The following is a 19,230-nucleotide window of genomic DNA, read 5'->3' as shown; positions in this document are numbered from 1 at the left end:
ATATATGTATGATTGTAGAGAAGCAAGTACGTACAGAGGAAAACTGCAGATAAGATTTCCAAAAGCACCAAGTATCAATCTGATTCTACTTCTGCTGGAAGTCTGTGCAACTATTTCCTGTGATTTCCACAAAAGCAGAATTAGGCTAGTGCCAGATTCTTTTTGAACTCTGCCACRGGAATTTGAAATTCAGAAACAAAGATGCAATTTGTGATATATATGAAAAAATAAATAAATAGCTAAATAAATTGGAAATGAAAGACTTAAATCTTCCCATACTTTTTCAAAGGTGCACTTATACATGTAGTAAAATAACACAAAACACTAAACTGTTTCTTGTATGCAAACTTTCATGAGTGAATTATACTAAAATATATTTCATACATTATTCATTCTGCACTGTTGCACCAACATATGGATTTGACCTAAGAAGTCAGATTTATCTTAGTACAGTAAAGCCTCAGTTAGAATGTATTTTTATTCTTCTCTTCCATCAAGAAGAATTTGAACATTTGCACTAAGACCCAAGCATTAAGACTACAAAAAATCTGAGGTGGTCCAGAATTTGAAATAATGCCAATTCTAAGAAATGGCTTTTTCTTGTTAAGTTTTACAAAAAGTAGATCAGAAAATAGGACAGCCATCTGCAAGTTACCTTTTTGTAAACCTATAACCAAAACTCCAGTCTGCATCATTTTAAGTTTTCTATTCAATAATAGATTTTTTTATATAGATGTCCAACCTAAGCACTACAGGGCAGAATTAAAGTCAAATTTTCATCCTTAGTTCTTTGCCAAAGAGCTGTTTCACGTTTAAAGAAAGTGGACTTGGTAACCAGAGGAAAGAAGTGTCTATGCCAGCAATACAAATACATGAGTATTTATAGGTACAGGTAGCTTCTAAAATCTAAAATTGTTATAATACCTGCTAGGATATTTGCAAGTGATTAAAAAATCTTTCAGTTGAAATTCTCTGTTCTAACTACAGATTCTACGAGAGACTTCAACATCTGTTAATCCATTTCTCACTATATTTGTCACAGAAAAACAACTGGATCCATTACCAAAGGTTTTACTGCTTAATGAATAGTAACTTCAGTGCTTTTACACTAATAATACACTAATAATAATTACACTAATAATAACTAAATGAAAAAGTGTAGACTGAATGAAAAAGCAGAGCAGGGTTGCATCCTTTGCCACATTCAGTTATAATAGAGCTATACGCACTTGCTGGTTTGAGGGTTCTGATCTGTAGCAMCAAATGTTACACTACAGCTTGTGTGTGATGGATCTGTGCCAGCAGACAGAAAAAAATAGGACAACAAACCTTTGATGACAACGTGGATCTCACATGTCCTGTTATTGCCAGAAGGGTCCATAGCTATGTATTGAACTGTTGTCTCTCCTTTGGGGAAGAGATCTCCAGGTGCATGACTTCTAGTAATAGTCAATACAGCACCTAGAAGAGTTAAAAGACAACCTAAAGTATCAGTAAGAAGATGTTTCTAGCCAACTTACAGCAGTTCTTCCTACTGACACTGAACATAAATTCAGCAAAATAAGATTGCCTACGCTCAAGCTGGGCAAGTGGAGAAGGAAATGACAGTGTGTCTTCCAAACAAAATGTTCCTAAAAATAAATAATTTAAAAAACCTCCAACCCCCCTAAAATACCCTGAATGCCAAGGCATCATGGGTAAGCAGGCTGAAGCTCCACTGCCTCTCACTGTTGTGTTCATGCTTTCGGGTGCATCATCTCACCTGAATTGTCTGAAAACTGAGGTTCTTCCCATGTGGCTGGGTACTCATTCTCCAATGCCTGCACAGGGGGAGGCGATCTGCATCTGTCGATTACAGGAGGTTCTGCATCTACAGGATTTGAAGGAATGGYATGAAGTGAGCTCACTGAACTTCAGTCACGCTCAGGCAAAATCTATGATCAGATGTCATTTAAACAGTAGTTTAAGTTCACACCAGGAGATATAATAAAGTTAGAGGCACACTTATGAGTAAACTGCTTCAACTGGTGGATGCTGAGGGAAAGAAATGGAAATGAGACAAATTCTTCAGCTGAACTTCCGGTTTCTGCATTCTGTTTGTGTTCTACAGAGCCAATCTTCGCTCACAGTCTTCGCTGCTAAATGACAAGAGTGTCTGACATAAACATTTGAACAATGATTTACATCAGGAACATGCAAGAACATTTGAAGTTCTTTGTTGGTAGGGAGTCTTTCAAGAAGGGAAAAAAAAAAAAAGATGTGTATGATGAACCCAATAAAAAATTAACTTACAACATAACAAGGCATCAATTTACCAATAGGATGAGAAACCTTGAGGTTCAAAATGAAGAATACAATAAAACACAACCCAAACAGAGCATCTGGCAGCAGTGATGCTGCCTCTGTGCAAACTGTGGWGTAAGATTAGCAAGGCATTTAAGATGATGATATTATTCCTGGGCTTACACAAGCACAYATAAAGGCCACAGGGATTTATAGTCTYTTTCTGTACAAAATGAGAATGTTTCCTCTATGTTAGACCCTTCTCCAGTGTTTTTTAGCAGCAAATATTTARCTTACCAATAACCTTGACACTGAATGTGCAGCTTGCCTCATTGCCTGACTTATCAACCGCTGTGTAGGTAATAGCAACTTCGCCGATCGGGAGAAGATATGGTGGTATGAAAGCTGGGGTAACATGAACTGAGACCTTTTATAGGAGAACAATTGTTACTTAAAAAACAAAGCTTGTTAGTAATCGCAAAACTCATGTATCTCAAGAAACGGACACTAAACAGTATTGCTTAATGTCAGCCCTGTTCATGCTTAAACGCAAATAGCCCCTTTTTGTAACAARGGCAGACTCTGCAGAAAACTGCCTTGCTCCCCTTCCCAACACTGCCTTCTTCACAGCAAGAGGTATTTACTGGCTCAGGAGTTGGACCTTGTCCTGCTACACTTCACAGCCTTGTGCATTAGGACAACCTAGGAAGACAGACTCCTGTTTGCCTCAATACATTGAATTGCAAACCATGCTGGGTCAGGACACATTTTGTCTGCAGTGCAGATCTCCAGCTGCAGAGGCAGCAGTTGTAGATGTGTGGGGCAGACAGCTGTGGCCACAAGGGCTTAACATACCCACTTTTAATCTGCATATATTTGTGACTCAGTAGACCACAARTGCTTCTCATGATCCTGGCAGTACAAAAGAGTTCTTTATTCAGAATAAATGACATTTAAGTGCTCTCCGTGGCTCCTTCACAYAGGCTAGAACTGTGTAAAGGCATCTCTCTTTAAATGAATTGGCTCCACAAGAGCAAAGTAGTTTATCTGAGAGCTATGGCTTTGACAAATATAACTGAGGGCTAAGGTGCTTCATTTCTACAGCTTTATGAGTGATCCTGTGTCAGCAGAGCTGTAGTAGCTGATCGTGGCTGTACTGTAACAAAAACCGTGTTAACTCAAAACCTCTTTTACTGCGATATCTCACAGCTTCTAAGTGCAGAAACCTGTGCCTGTAGCAGATTAAGAGCATGCACACAGTCGCCGTTCCTCTGCTGACTCATGATAACGCATTCAGTTAGTATAACTTGATCGTGCCTGAGCCTGCAGGGAATTCTTGCTCCATGAAACCGCTCTGGAGCAGTTTGCTTAAAACTCCATTCCCAGACCTCTGACACCCATTGCTGTCACCGGTCCACGTCTGAATCTTGAATGGCATAAAAAAATGAGGTTTTTCTCTCTCACTCAGAAAGCCGAATCAAGTTTTTACTTATCACAGCATGCTCATGTCAGCCTTTTAGATTAATGAACTGGTTTACTTCCTTATAAGAGGAGTTTATTAAACTCCTTCACATTCTGAGAGCTCATTTTTAAAGCGGCTGTCTCCATTCCATAAACAAGGGCACATTCTTTCTTTTAACCACATAAATTAACCGTATGAGATTTTACCCACTTAAACACCATGCAGTGTCCTGTGACTGCATAACTGTAACTGAGAAAAAAGATGCCAAATTCTCAAGATACAAAATTTTCAGCAGATCTTTCTTTTACTTCTGCTTACCAGAAGAAGAAATTCTAGTGGTTCAGAAAATTAATTCAAATAGCTAGTAAAAGAATGCTAGCAAAAGACTATGTCCAATAAAACGTAAAGATTTTAACTTGCCTCATCTCCAGAGTTGTCTTCAGCTGTTGGGATCTGCCAGCTGATATTAGCAGAATTCTGATGTTCCAGCGTTTCAGTCTCAATATTTTCTGGACAGCGGATCTGAGGAGCTTCAATATCTGACCCAGAAAAGGACAACTCAGTTTTATATGTGAGATTATAGGAATAAAATCACTATAATAGTTAGATTACAACTTATTAAAACCATTCTTTTTTTGCACCCTAGACTTACTATTACTATTTCTTTTTACATACTTCCTCTTTTAATTCTTGCCTACTTGCACATATATAAATAATAAATTCTCCYGGGGAAGAGATTTCTTTTTGCTGTATTTTTGTACATGCTTTAGCATAATAAGACTCTTGTCTCTACATGCAACTGTAAGGCAAAGAATAAATAAGACAGAATGATGACTCAGTTTCTGTTATTATTCATCTATTCATTAGACACATCTACTCATTAAAAAGGAATAATTTCTCTACCCTTTCACTTCCTGAAACACATGCATGACACATACCGATATAAACACTTATTTCTGATCATCAATGACTAATTAAAAAAAAGTATTTGTGACATATRTGCTACAAGCAAGACAGCAGTGACTCTCACATTCTTTGAAGCCTGTTGTAGAACTGATTTGAGAAGAAACAGCAACGACATTKCTGGCACTAGTTTCTGGAAATGTTCCTCAAAGAAACTCCTGCTGCAAGGTGCTGCGCGTGGYGAACGGGATCTTCTCGCCACCTGTGTGACAATGCTGGATGGTTTTAAAGGACTGCTGGTACAGCACGGGGACACCACCGGCCACATTTAAGCCTCAAGTTTCTCTGACAAACTTGAAGTACTTCCTGGCAGATGGCCTCTCAAAACATTTGCGGTGAGGTTATTTTATTGCTGCAGTGTTATTTGATAAATGGTCTCTAGTCTCATGAGAGAAGGACAACAGCACTCAGCTCTGAACTCATATATGCCCAGGAGGCTTTAAAATAACCGAGGACTGATATTGCTTATATTTTTATTGCTAAATAGTTCCAGCAAATACATAACTCAGGCAATTAAAGCCCTATAATTAAGAGCACTAAACAATAAATACAAGTGGTTTCGCCTTCCTCTGAACTCTGATGAAAACTTTATTAGAAATGAACTTTTTTAAATAACTACCAGTTATGATTCACACTCCCTTGACCACAGCCTTCAGGCTAGGGCAAATTCCATTTAAAAGTGAATTCTGAAGAAAGACTAATAGATAAGTCATAAAGAAAATGGTTATTTTGAACTGGCCAAATATTTTGGCAGCAAAATAAAGAGAGACAGTAACAAAAATGAAAGCAATTGAAACACAACTGTTCTCGTCTTTAATGAGAGAAGCATAACCTTCAGAGATTCTTGGTGCCTCTTATTTTAGGGTTTTATGTGGTGGTAATATCTAAAAGTCTGATCCAAAGCCAAGCTGCTTTATCTCAATCCAAACACTTCAGCCAGTAGCCTTCTGCTGGGATCCCATCAAACATTAAAAACTGCGGTTTGGCACAGGTTTACACAAAAGATTCAGAACAACAATGCGGTACATCACACTGTGGGGAATTGTATTTTTGAAAGGAGGGATAAAGTCTTCCTGGCCTTGACAGAGAAACAGTTCCCACCTCTATTTCTGTACTGATTTGGCATAATGACTGTCCTTTTTTTTTTTTTTTTTTTTTTTGGTACAACTCTTCTATGCAGTCTGTGAGGGCCCCTGTTCTGCGTGGAAGCATTACTTCAATCAGCACAACGTTCATGAAGAGGTGAGTAGCAGCACTAAGGCAGACTGCACTATACTTGTATTCTCCTACAAAGCCAAAGTCGTCCTGACTCAGCAGGTATCTGTGTAAGAGAAAATATAATCTAGCATTTCTAGAAGAGGTGGGCAAACACGATATTCGAATGCATGTAACCATTTTCTGTCTGGCTATGCACTCTGCGCAGTTCTGATAGTCAATTTTGGCCTGAATTCTTGTGCTTTGTTACCAGGCAGGTAAACAGTCACAGTCAACTTAAAGTCAACTGAAAACAAACATCCCTCTATAGTATGCACACCAGCCAAGGTTTACAGAGCATTTACTGATCTGCTTAGGGTATGGGGGTCACATGAACTAGTGATAAACCAATAATAATGTTATTATTTCATAATACTAGGAGTATGGTTTCCACTTTGACCATTTTTAAGCTAAAAACTTTTCACTTTTACTCTGAAATTTCCAATTTATTTTCACCTCATGCCTTTGAGCAGGCAGCTTCACAACGAGAGAGGTATGAGACAGATGCTAAGAGAGAAAGCTCATGATGAACACTGTAAAACTGCTCTCAAGCAACCCTTTGAGCTCCATATATTTATTACAAACTACAAGTAACACGAAAACCAAGCTACAATGGCACAAACAACATTTTTAATAGACTTATATAGAGCTTTCCCCAGTTCAAATCCACGCTCATTCTGCCCTTTGTTATGTGCTTCCCTTCTATCCTGCACATATGCGTACATAAAAATGATTTTCTGCCGGTCTCTACCTTTACATAGAGCCTCCTGGATGTTTGCACTCCATCTCCCAAATGAAATGCACCTTAGTTCTTCTTTAGCTCCAGACAAGATGAATCCCTGGGGACAGCTCAACTGGCACACAGTCCCAGAAACAGCTGGCTCCAGCCCACAGCCAGGAGGGAGCACTGCTACGCCTGCAGGTTTCTGGAAGATGGGGCAACGCACTTCTACAAGAGACCAGTACAGTGTTATCATCTGACATGCATAAAAGTGTATGTTTAAATCAATCTGCAAATAAAGTCAGAGAGAAGTCACAGAGGGAATATGCACACTTTTTAAGGCATCTGCACGCTCTGTGAATGCTTCAAAACACTAGAAACTCTGCTAATGCGTTTTACTTCCATGCTGATTAAAGTAAACAGTACCTAATATACCAGGTCTTTTATTTTCTTGCTTATGCTTTTCAATGGGACAGAAGCACTCGTTTTTTGATGYGACTTCACTATACTCTACGCCAGCTCTTTTTCTTTCTTCCATAACTTCACCTTTTATGATTGCTTTGCAGCTGCATCCTCTTGCCTTCTGTGGAAACCAGATCTTCGTAGCAGGAGATCATACTCTTATACAGTAATAATCTTGAATTTGTTGCCTTCTACAGCTTTTTTACTATCTCATGAACTAATAATGAGAAAAGAACAAGGGCACCCTGTCAGGGGATCACCTGAGATKAAGGAAATGGCATCTGAACTTGCCTACTCCACTTCAGATTGGACGAAATTAGGTTTGGCCGTGACTATATTCAAAACCACATGCACAGACTCAAGGGAACTACAAAATGCAGCAGAGAAGTAGGACTTTCCCTGCAGACCTAGAATGGCTAGTAGTTGCTTACAAGATTAAGATAAAAGTTTTAAAATATTTCACTATTATGATTTGTTAAAATTCTGAAGAATATTTACACCAAAGTGTAAACTTCCAAAAAATATAAAGTAGAGAAATGGACTCAGTTTTCACAAAAACGTTGTTATATTTTTGAACTGCAGTTTTTACCATGCAAAGCAAGGAACGTTATTTTTACTGCAAACATGGGAACATTAACAAGCAAGGCAGAAGGTGCACTGAGTGCAGTTACCAGACTCCCAGTAATGCACCTTACAATAGGTAATAAGCAAACATGGAAGAAAAATGCTCCACCTTTTATAACAAATGAGAAGAACTCAGCCAGTCAGTGGAGAAAATGCACAGATCTTAACACAAGGGACACGCAAAGAGCAACTGGGTCCCGCTACAGAGGGCGGACCTCTGTTCATTCCCTAGCAATGGTTTAATGACACAGAAGTCACCCACATTCAGAACACTTCCTATCTCTTTCCTCTCCTCTCCCAAAATACGCAGCAAGTCATTGAAAGCTGGCTCTTCCACCTGAAACAAAATTCGAAGAGTCTTTAAACTCTCCATACCAAAAATATGTTTACAGGCTAAACAGTTAATAACTGCAATTCATTTCACTAGGCTGAAAAGACCATAAGTGTTAACACATTTGTTCAAATCAGGCAGAAACAATATTAGCTATGAAATGTAAAAATAATCAATTAGAAAAAAAAACTAACTTGTTGTTCACCACAGGAATGAAACTGACAAATGGCAAAAAGATCAGAGAATAGTTGAAAGAATATTCTGAAAGAAACACTAAAAGTGCTCAAATGTGTATCAGTCGGATAGGGAACAGTTAGGGGAATGGATGTGAAAGGATAAAAAGCATTAAAAAAAAAGAGAGAGAGAAAACTGCAGTTGTGGAGAAATGGTAACTGTCCTCCTGGCTGGGATGCTTCTGACTAGGCCAGCAAAATCCTACTACAGCGCAATCCTGAATCATCCAACAAACATTCAGGGTAACCTTTGGCAGTTCCAGGCCTAGAGCATCTCTTCTCAGTGGGACAGATCTTTACCAGAAATAAGTTGTAGCAGTGCTGTTTGGTTGTTTAATCTGTTGTTATTACASAAGTTGATGAAGTTGACTCAGAAAATCTAGATTTCATGAGGAATAGAACATTATCCATGATATTAGTCCTATAGATAGGGAATTAGTAGAGATAGCAGAATAAATACTTCCCGGGAGAGACAGGAATCCACTTTTGTCTGCAGCTGCTTGTGATGAACTATAGCAGTATATAATAATTCATCAATATTAAGATGAATTTGACTGTAAATTGAAGAAAAGATGGCCAAGTCAATCATGCTTCTTTCACTCAACCCTTCAATAATCACAGAAGTTCAGGGAAAATATCTGGTCAATCACAATTGGAAGTGTGGAACATTATTTCTTCCAACACTAGATGGCATCAATATCCTTGATGCCATCTGCATTCTTACCTTTCTTCACTAATCCTTGAACAAAGCAAGGAGAAAAATATTTTACAAAATTCCATAATTTAAAAGTTCTGGATATTAAACTTCCCTAGTAAAATAAAATGGGCAAAGAAACAAAATAATATAATTGTGGATTTTTTTTCCAACTTCGATAAATGACAAAGCCTCTCTTTTCTGCAAATTACATTGTTCTTAAGCACAGCCTATAACATAGCGTAATCTATTCAAAAGTAACTCATTGTAAAAACCATCTTCCATGGAAAAAATATCTAAATTAAAAATACATATAATAGGAAAACTTGAATGAACTTCCATTCTCTCCGTAAAAATGATGCATATAACAACCAACCTCAAAGGAGTATATGTAAACAATCCAGACTATGTTATGATACAGTGCCAGCTACAGTTATAGATAGTCGTAGTACAGTGTCAGTGAGGTAACTTTTAAAAATGGTAAACCTTACACTGATGTCCATTCAAACTTCAAAGAGTTCAAAAAACCCCCCAAACTCAGGGAGTACCCAGACATCCAAAATATCTGTCTCAAAGTGGGAGACCAAACCCAAACCTACTTCGTTTTTCTAAAAGAAGGATGAGAATTGAATAAATCATCAGTTACAGATACCTAAATGTGGAAATGATTTCTGCGTTCTTCCATCTAGCAGATGATAAATAATAGTTAGAAACTGTTCAATCTAGAAATAAATAGGAGAAATTCATAAGTCTAGAAATAAATGGGGAAGTATCTCCATGACAATAATAAACATTATGAAAATGAGTACAAAGGATATTTGGGGGGGCGGGGGCATGCTAACAGAGACTCTTTTARTTTATATCCTTCCATGAATGAAACTCCACACATCCATAATGACAGAAGTTTAGACAAGCTTGTTCTGGACAGCAGTTATGACAAGAATTAGCATAGATTTCTCCAAAACATATTTTCCCCCTGGGACAACCAAAGCTAACTTTTGTACTAGATTTTCAGACTCAGCAAAAGTAAGACATTGCCGTGGGTAATCTAGGAATGGAAGCAATACTGCAGGGTATGAAGAAGTCTTTTGATACAGAATGAAGCTGGATTTTAATAATCAAAATGTTAAGCTAGGACAGATGAATTTGACTGATATTACAGTAAATCTTCCAATTATAATCTTCCAGTGGGATTTCAGGGTCCCTTTCCTTTTGAAGTTAATTAAAGTTTTTTTCGCAGACTTCAACAGAAGAAAGATTAGGATCTCTTAATGAACTATCCTGATACATTAATACTTGGGAATTATTTTCATCATTAAAGCACACATACGCAGTTAGAAATTTAGTCTTGCCTCATGTAAAGTCCTCCTTTTTAATCCTGGAGTGAAATAGTGCAAATAGTCAAAGTCATCTACTGACACATTACAGCGTGCCAGTAAAGGCCACACTCAGACATGAATATGTGATTAGATACCTACCCACACACTTTGGCTCCTTTGAATCCCACTGTGAGTTTCCCTGGCAGGTCAGCTTGGTGTTTCCTTCTAGTTCATAGCCCTCATTGCAGGCCATGGAACACACTGTCTTATAGGAGATATCAGATGTTGAACAATTAATGTGTCCATTTTCAGGAGCCCGAAGTTTGGGACATGTTCGAACTGCAAATGGGAAAAAAAACCTGTTCATTCTGCAGCCCTGAAAACCCAGGGAGTAACAGACGTTTGCCCAGACTTTCAGGAGTGAGGCAGGGATGAGCCTGTACACTAGTTCTGCTAGATTATGTATATTTGAGAGGGGTTTTGGCTGCCTAGCTATTTTTTTCAAAGGGCTGATGCCTTATTTTTTCCTGAAACACTGCCCTACGAAGCATGTATGACGTTACGCACACAGTTTTCAACTCATCTAAGTTCCAGTACAAGTTTGGGTTTCTAACTCCTCAGCTATGCCTGGGAAATTTTTGGGAGACCACTAACTGGCAAGTTGGCATGAGCCCAAAGCTTGCCAGGTGAATAGAGCAGACAACTGTGTGCCAGTGCTTGGGAGCATTTTTCAAGTACTCCTGGCACAGGCAGGTGCGGGACTATACACAGCAGAACACAGGACATTCATCAGTGTCTGGGAGAGAGAGAGAGAGAAAGAAGGAAGAACATAAGACAGTCATACACAACAGGACCATACGGGAAGAAAAGGAAGAGCTTAGGTTGCTGCTGAGGCAAAACAGACCCCTTCAGGTGTGGGGCTTCTGGCACGTGCAGTCCCAGCTGCTGCTGAGCACAGAAGCCTCTCTCCTGCTGGGTCTCACAAACACTGCAAGCAACATGATGTGAAGGAGTATGTGCTGGGAAAAAAAAGTGCGGCATGCCTGTGTGATCTTTGGATTGTCCACCTGTTTCGTTTACTGAATCCTGATGCTGTGACTTATCATAACTCTACATTCTATATTATAGTTAAGACTGGTCCCCAAACAGCTGAATGATACCGAAAACAAACAAACAAAAGGCACTAATAAGCCTAGATTTATGTTTTTTGTTGCAGTGTCATAACCTTAACCTCCTCTGGCATGTGTATCTTGGCCTTTTTCTTTTGCATTACCTCCAGCCCTCTTCTTCTTCAGGCAGTACCCTCAGTTCCAGCATTTGTCCCCTCGCTATCCTCTCAACTAGACTCTGAGCTAAATATACGGTTCCAGCCTTTGGATCCATCTGTGTCAAATAGCTAAGCTGTACCCATCTACTGACTAGCGAGATACTGTATGCATGACAGCAAGACCAAATGTGTAGATGCATTTTCTCAATTAAAGCTCGCTGATAGTGTTCAATATCTTCAAAAGTTATTAGGAGGAGACAGACATACAAGGACAAACAGTGTGACCACACAAAAATAAAATCAGGAAGATTGCAGTTCCCTACACTGCTGTCTCTGGAGATTGTTATCCATAGCTTCTACTGACCTTGCAGGCAGGGGCCAAGCTCTAATGATGTATGACTTCAGAGATCTGGATGACTTCTCTAGTGTGATTTAGAAAGTTGATTTCACCAACCAACCCACCCTCCCTGCCAYTGGGTAGGAGATGAACCACTAGCTTCTTTCCAAATGAGCTCCACAGCAAGCCAATTTGGCAACTTTTTCTCTTCTTTCCTGTAGTTGTTTACTGTGCATACTGATGAGATTTGAGACTCTCAAATTAATACATGTGCAGATACCCTGAACTCTCCTTCAAATGAAGCTGAGTTGAACAAATGGTGATAACTGCAAGCCCCTAAAAGTTTCAAAGAACCTTATCAAATAACTAGTCATTTTTTTGGAAATAGTTATAAAGGCACCTAGGTGGAAAGAAAAAAGACTTACAGCAAAACCTAGGTATATTGGATAGGAAAGGAAAGAGAAAACAACTCAGATGCACATGATATGTTTTTGTATTACAGATGTTTCTTGTTCACAATTGCAGAATATTGTTCCACTCATGCAGGCTTATACTTAGGCATACTCTAGAAAGTGCATTTAGAAGTGCAACAAACATACTGAAACTTCCATTTTGTCAGTGGCATTTTGAGAATAAAAGCAACTTTCTAGTCCATTGTACTTTAACTGTGATCCAGTGAACAAAACAGATATTTTACAGCTGAATCACACATATTTTGTGTAGAAGAGAATAGGCTTTCTCTCTAATGATTTCTGTGGAGGCCTTTAACACCAAATCTGTGGTAAAAGGAGCAAACARCTTTGACAAACCACCAAATTCTATGAGCATGATTGTGGAATTAAGAGCTCTGTTATGTGCCTTTAGAGATGGCAGAGGGCCTCTCTTCTGGAGAGCGTGTAGTGCTCCTGCCTTCTCAGTGTTTCAGACTCCAGTATATGGCCGTAACATATTACTATTCATGCTGTATCGCTAGGCCAAGAAGTGGAAAATGTCAGTGTTTTATGCAAGAGGGGAAGAATGCTCTGTTTTCCTTCTTGGTTTCCTTCTTGAATCTATTGCCTGTAAGGGTCTGCTTGGGCAACAGAGACTCCAGAGCATGCAAGATCTATCTCCTGAACTCTTTTAGAAATCTTTGGTGGCTAAAATGGACACATACTATTTCTTTCAGCCATCATGGATACTGTGTTTTGGGATAAAACAGATCTGGACAAAATGCCCACCCAAAACTTGATTTAGATCTGATTTTTTTTCATTTTTGTCTCCCCCTTTTCTGTCTTTCCACCAGGCTTACTCAAAGAAAGCTGCATAGCTTGATCCTCCTAGTCCCATATTCTCTGTACAGCCAAAACTCCTTGTGAAACTGGAAGCAGGGCTGGGTGTACCAAATGCAAAGATAAAGTGCACAAAATGCCTGAGCYATCATTAACCCAGGAGTTAAAGGAGCTACCATCATAGCCCAGGAAATCAGGCAATGCCACCACCCGCATTTTAAAGATGAGTCTAAGAATTTATGCTAGTTCCCTGCARTACAGCTCTGGCAGAAATCTGGAACTGAGCCCATGTTATCTTGGTCATGGTCTCATGCCCTAGACACAGAATCATCCTCTTGTCAGTTTGGCATTTTCCATGACCAAGAAACATTTCCACAAAGTCAGTTAAAAAAAATCAGAACAACAACAGTATGTTCTGCCAACTCTTGAGTTTTCTCCTAGTACGTTTTTCTGGATTAAGTACACAATTTGTAGGGCTTTTTACATGGATCACAGTTGATTGCAAGAGATGACTGCAGTAATCATTTTCCAACAACATTGCAGATTTCAGCTATCAGAGCAATTGAGGAGTGTTTAATGTCAAAATCCAAAGCAGCATGGAGGGATTAAAATCCTTCCACTTTCCCTTCCTAATTTATGTGACAAAATACTCCTGGGATTAACAAGACAGCTATAAACTGTGCCTTTGATCTTGCTCCCTTTCATAGTCTACAGGGATGAATACAGAATAGCAGATGCAGCACATGCAAAGGTAGGATTTTTTAATAATAATTATTTTTTAATTGGAAGACTTCAAYATGATGAAGAGTGGCAGAAGAAAAATAAAAAGATATCCTCTCAGTGCTTCAAAGGAAATTAACACTACACCAAGATAATACCTCAAAGGCAGAATTTTATTTTCTTCCACTTTCCAGATAAATTCCCTGTTTAAGCAAGATCATGACGCTTTTCCAAGCACCAAAACCCAGCAGGCTGAAGAATTTTCAAAAAGTCTTCCAAGTACTAGAATCTTCCACTTCTTTCTACAGGGAAGGAAGGTGAAGGACCCTTTCTTTGTGTTTGACTGCAGCTTTCTCCAGACTTCTTGTGCTGGAGGCTATTTTGTAAGAGAAGCTTTGACAGACATATGTTTTCTCCCAGTATCCCAGTCTACTTGAAGTAGTATACACTTTTAGACTATGTTTTGTCTTCTGAACCTGTCTAAATCTAGCTTCTTTCTCCCTTAAGCAACTGTCCAGCAATTTATTTTTTATTGCAGACTTCCCCTTCCTGCCTCTTTCAGGGGGAATAGAAAATAAAAAGGAAGAATAAGTTCTCCATGATTTATCTGAAACAGAGACTTGAAATGCAAGCAAAGGGTGAACACAAGAATACTGCTGCTGCTACACAAGGAAGAAAGCCTTCAGGAACAGATCTCTAGCTCAGATCTCATTGTTCACATCATGATTTCCTTTTTTTTTTTTTTTTTTTTTTCTATGGGCTTTAACTTACAGTGTTTGCTGTAATGGCACAATATGCTAATATCTCAAGGGTATCCTGCCTGTTTCTCTGAAATCATGGCCCGGGCAAGATTTGCAGCAGGAGCTGATGGCTTCTTATCTRCTAGCTTTCCAGAGCAGCATATGCAACTTGAGTTAAACAGGCTGAACTACAATCTGTGGCTGAGGAGCGGAAGAGCTGCTGTTCATTTTTTCAGGCCCTTTTTTGAAGATACAACAAGCAGAACAGGCTAGAGATGAGGATCCCTCTCTAAACCATCAGGAATCCAATCCAAGGCAAAAGCAAGAGTTAGAAAGGCAAAATAATGTTCCTATGTACTTGTAAGAGCTCCAGAAAGAAAAGAAAGCTTTTCAGGATGCTCTTTCCCTTGTCTTCCTCCTTTCATCCCTTCGGTTTATTTCTTTTCCAGCAGACAYTCCCTTACAGAAAATTGCTAGGATGCTGCTAGTTGCTCCCCAGCAAAAATCCTCTGAGGCCAATGCTCAATACCCAAACTTTCCTACTTTAATTTTGCATAACAAACCCCGGAAAGGTAAAAAGTAGGATGGAATTCTTTCACGCTTAATGTTGCCAAATCCCAGTACATATTTATGCCAAGAGCCTGATGGATACTCTAAAACATCCACACTACAAGGTCTTGCTATATATTTGACTCTGTGGACAAGAGGCAATGGGCAGAAATTGAAGCCCAGGAAGTTCTGCCTGACCGTGAGGGGGAATTTCTTCCCTGTGAGAGTGACGGAGCACTGGCACAGGTTGCCCAGAGAGGTTGTGGAGTCTCCTTCTCTGGAGATCTTCAAGGCCTGCCTGGATGCAACTCTGTCTGGCATGCTCTAGGTGACCCTGCTGAGCAGGGAGGTTGGACTAGACGATCTCCCTTCCAACCTTACTGATTCTATGATTCTACGATAATGYAGATACAAACCTCATAGAAATTATGTGGAGAGAGGCGTAAGAAAGGGCAGTGTAGACTCRCTTGCAAAAGAGTGACCTCTAGTAAATATTGCTCTACGTTTTCTATTTTACATGTTTCCTCTTTCCTAAAAAAAAGGAAGGAGGAAAACAGAATGATTATGGTGGAATTTTAGCTTTGGAACCTTCTTTCCTTTTGGGGCTAACAGGGTCAAATCTGCATGCACAAGTAGCTAATGAGCAAAGTAATCCATTGTGAAGAACTAACCCAACTGAAAATTACTTCTTCAAACACACAACACTCATACCTCTGCACGTAGCCTCTGAACCAGACCATTGGCCATTTGGTTGACAAAGCCGGATGCTGCTTCCCACGAGATCAAATCCTGCTTTACATCGGATTCCACAGGCAGCATTAAAGTAATTGTTGCAGACATTCTGGACAAAGTAGCCATTTTCAGGGGGCTTCAGTTCAGGGCAGTGAACAACTAAATAATTAAAAAACAACAGAGTTATGATGTCAGTTGGAGTGCACTAGGCTACTTAAGGCAAGCAATTTTCATTTCTAACTCAGCTTGCATCTTGGTACTTTTGTTGTTTTGGAAAGACACTGAGAATCTTGCATGCAGCTTGATATCTCCAGTGCAAAACCAAATAATTGTCCAAGCACTGTACAATGCATTTCAGGACTTTTCTGCTCCTGGATAGAAAAACTTACCTTCACAGGTTTGCCCTACAGCACGATATCCCTCCTGGCATGTACAATCCTCAATGGAGGTACTTCCTGGTGGAGAAGTATGATTTTCATTGGGACATGAGATGCAAGTGCTAACACCACCGGGTGAACCTTCAGGCTTGTATGTTCCTGGTGGACAAGCTGTTGAGTAAAAGAAAACAAGAAAGAAGATTACATTTCTTCTAAAAATAGATTGCACTACCGATTTCCTTTTCTGATTAAAAATAGGATTTCTTTTTTAACAAGCTTCATCTTCCAAGAGTTGAAGAAGTCAAGATATTCATATTTCACAGCTAGCAACACTTTTCATGTGTGTTGCTTTACTTTTTTTACATTCTTGTTTTTCTTCCTCAAATAGCTGACGCCTTTTGAGGCAGGAACATTCTCTGCTCAAGGTGCTTGTAGAGTTTTTAGAGACTGGAGCTAAAGCCCCCTAAACTTAGTGAAGGTCTCTCCAGTGACTTCTGGGTATTTGGGATTAAGTCCAAGGTTTATTTTTTTCCAGAAAAGCCACCACACCATATTTTCATTGATACAACCTACAATGATTTCATGAAAATATTCTAGATTTTGAGCTAAGAGTATAAAAGTAGTTCAGATAAAACACAACTATTCAAAATTACATCCAAGCTTAATGTATACAAATTCTTAGTAAAACCAGCTAGTAAAACCCACTGCATTTGATCTACATATTATGATTTACACACTACGCTTTCTATAATGCATAAACCACAAGCAATAAAACAATTAATCAAAACAATTGCTCCCAGAAGCTTGTGCATTTAGATCCCATTTAATATTTTAACTCTGTGTATGTGCATGCACAAGGCTTAAAGAGATTTAACATATGTTTCCAGAGGCAGGGAAACATGTAAGCAAGAAGGGATGAGTAACAGCACTAATAAGAGATGAAAAATCCTCCAGTGATTATAGCCTTGGTCAGGGACTGGAGATTCCATTATTCAGTTCTTTGTTCTACCAGACTTCTTGATGGAACTTGACCAAATTTCACAGGTCATTTCTAATTGAAATTCCTAATTTACTTATTTATAGCTAACAAGAGACAGGCCTTGACCCAGATCAAGACAATGTAGATAAAAATAAATTTGGCAATTTCAGGAATGGTCAGGTTCAGACCAAGCCAGACAAGCTCTTGCTGCCATGAGAGACAGAGAGAGAGAGGGATTGGAGAAATTGTGGAGCTGAGAAAACCAGAACAAATCCAGGGTGTGCCTTTGAAACTACTGCCTCTCCTCTTTGCCTCTCTTTTACAGAGGGAGCATAGGGAAAATGTAACTTCAAGCTTAAGACCTTCAGCTAGGTTGGAAAAGGAATCTCTCATTTCATTAATTTAGTTGTTTGCAAACTTCCTCAAAGCCCAAAACTTCTCTTGCAGACTGTTATGCAGCCTCTCCTCTCCTCTCCTCCATACAGTCACTTTGTACCATTTGATGCAGCTTTGCATGTTATAAAAAACTGCACAGGACAGAGAGTTTGACTCTGTACCTCTAAGGTGATTGAGTCTACCACAAATGCCCTCCAGTGTCTTTTTCCTTAAGCAAGAAGATGTGCTCTCTTTCTAGGAGCAAATCTCTCTTACTGCAGTGCTAGAGTCATAATTCCTGGAGTTCAGGGACTCTGGCAATATCAGTCTTTTCTTTGGACCAATTCTTCTTGTCTGATGAGCTAGCTGTTAAAGCACTCTGACACATGTCTTTCTTATTAATGAAAAACAGATTTCTGCTTTCTTGGCAACAACAAAAAAACCCCAAACCAAAAATCCCACCCTTTCTTCACCCCATCTGTCAAAGAAGACTTGAATTTTGTAAGTCAAATTTTGTGCATTACACCTTAAAAATGAATCTATGTGAACAGTTGACAATTTTTCTTTTCAAGAAAGCACTGCCTTTTCAATAGTTTCCAGATATAATATTTTTATTCTATTTTCAGGAAAATTTGCATTTTTGTTTTGAACAAAGCAATCAAAGAAACAAGCAACTAAGAGGCAATTTGGGGTGCTGTACATTTCACATATCTGCATTTAAAGTACCTTTAAAAAAGACAATCAAAATGCCTAAGTAATAAAAGATATAACTACAAGTCAAAGCATTTCACGGGTAAACGGACAGAAAAGCTGGGGATTTTTCATTCTTATTTTGGGATTTTGAAAAAGTGTTTGCAAGAAGACCCTCTTCTAYGGTTCACCCGCTCTTCCCCTCGAAGACATTCTATTCAGATTATTACTAGATCTTTCCTCCTCTGGAAGACGTTAAGTGTCCCTGAAACATTCCCTCATTCTTCAGATGATCACCTCCAGAAAAGCTAAAATATCCCTGGTGTTACCCTGTTTCTGAAGTGTTTCCTTCTGGCACTTTGTGGAAGTCTCTGCAACATCTGTGTTAAAACTAATCTACATCCAGCAGGAAGTGATCACATGCATCCAAAAGGACACAGGAAAGAGTGAGAAAAGTCAGCCTTGCAGGGGATCTTAGTTCCGTTGTGTGACAAAGACACCCTACATGTAATAGAGAAATCAGTCCTTTGTGTTCTGTGTCTGGTGTATAAAACAATATGGTATCTAAAAAAAGTATTTAATTAAAAGAAAACAAAGCAAAAACCCAGTCTAACTTCTTTCTGTCATGGAAACACCACTTTAGATGAAGCAATAGCTATTTTAACACTATTTTGAGAACTATGGGATAAAAATGGTCACCTGTTCTATAACCTGGGTGTTTCTAGAAACAAACTCAAGTATTTGCTTATGGCTTTCTATCAGTCTGCCCTGGAGGAAGACTGTTCTTTCTGATAAGTATTTACAATTAATTCTTTCCACTGAATCAGAAGGAGGTAAATCACAGAAT

The 19,230-nt window shown here is 38.9% G+C and overlaps 1 protein-coding gene across 1 annotated transcript in view; it reads right to left on the bottom strand.

The window, feature by feature from the left end:
• Positions 1 to 19,230, bottom strand: part of SVEP1 (sushi, von Willebrand factor type A, EGF and pentraxin domain containing 1) — a 110,158-nt gene that overhangs the window by 67,957 nt on the left and 22,971 nt on the right. The window contains exons 4-11 of the mRNA XM_085307889.1: positions 16,352 to 16,510; positions 15,942 to 16,121; positions 10,506 to 10,685; positions 6,714 to 6,911; positions 4,166 to 4,284; positions 2,581 to 2,710; positions 1,763 to 1,870; positions 1,330 to 1,461 (exon numbers count right to left, since the gene is read on the bottom strand). Of these exons, the coding sequence (XP_085164015.1) occupies positions 1,330 to 1,461; positions 1,763 to 1,870; positions 2,581 to 2,710; positions 4,166 to 4,284; positions 6,714 to 6,911; positions 10,506 to 10,685; positions 15,942 to 16,121; positions 16,352 to 16,510 (1,206 nt within the window). The remainder of the gene's footprint in view (positions 1 to 1,329; positions 1,462 to 1,762; positions 1,871 to 2,580; positions 2,711 to 4,165; positions 4,285 to 6,713; positions 6,912 to 10,505; positions 10,686 to 15,941; positions 16,122 to 16,351; positions 16,511 to 19,230) is intronic.

Source organism: Rhea americana, unplaced genomic scaffold, assembly GCF_003343005.1.
Source record: "Rhea americana isolate MKP2758 unplaced genomic scaffold, rheAme1 scaffold_267, whole genome shotgun sequence".
NCBI lineage: Eukaryota > Metazoa > Chordata > Aves > Rheiformes > Rheidae > Rhea > Rhea americana.
The sequence above is the reverse complement of the archived record's forward strand: the minus strand, read 5'-3'. Positions and strand labels throughout refer to the sequence as shown.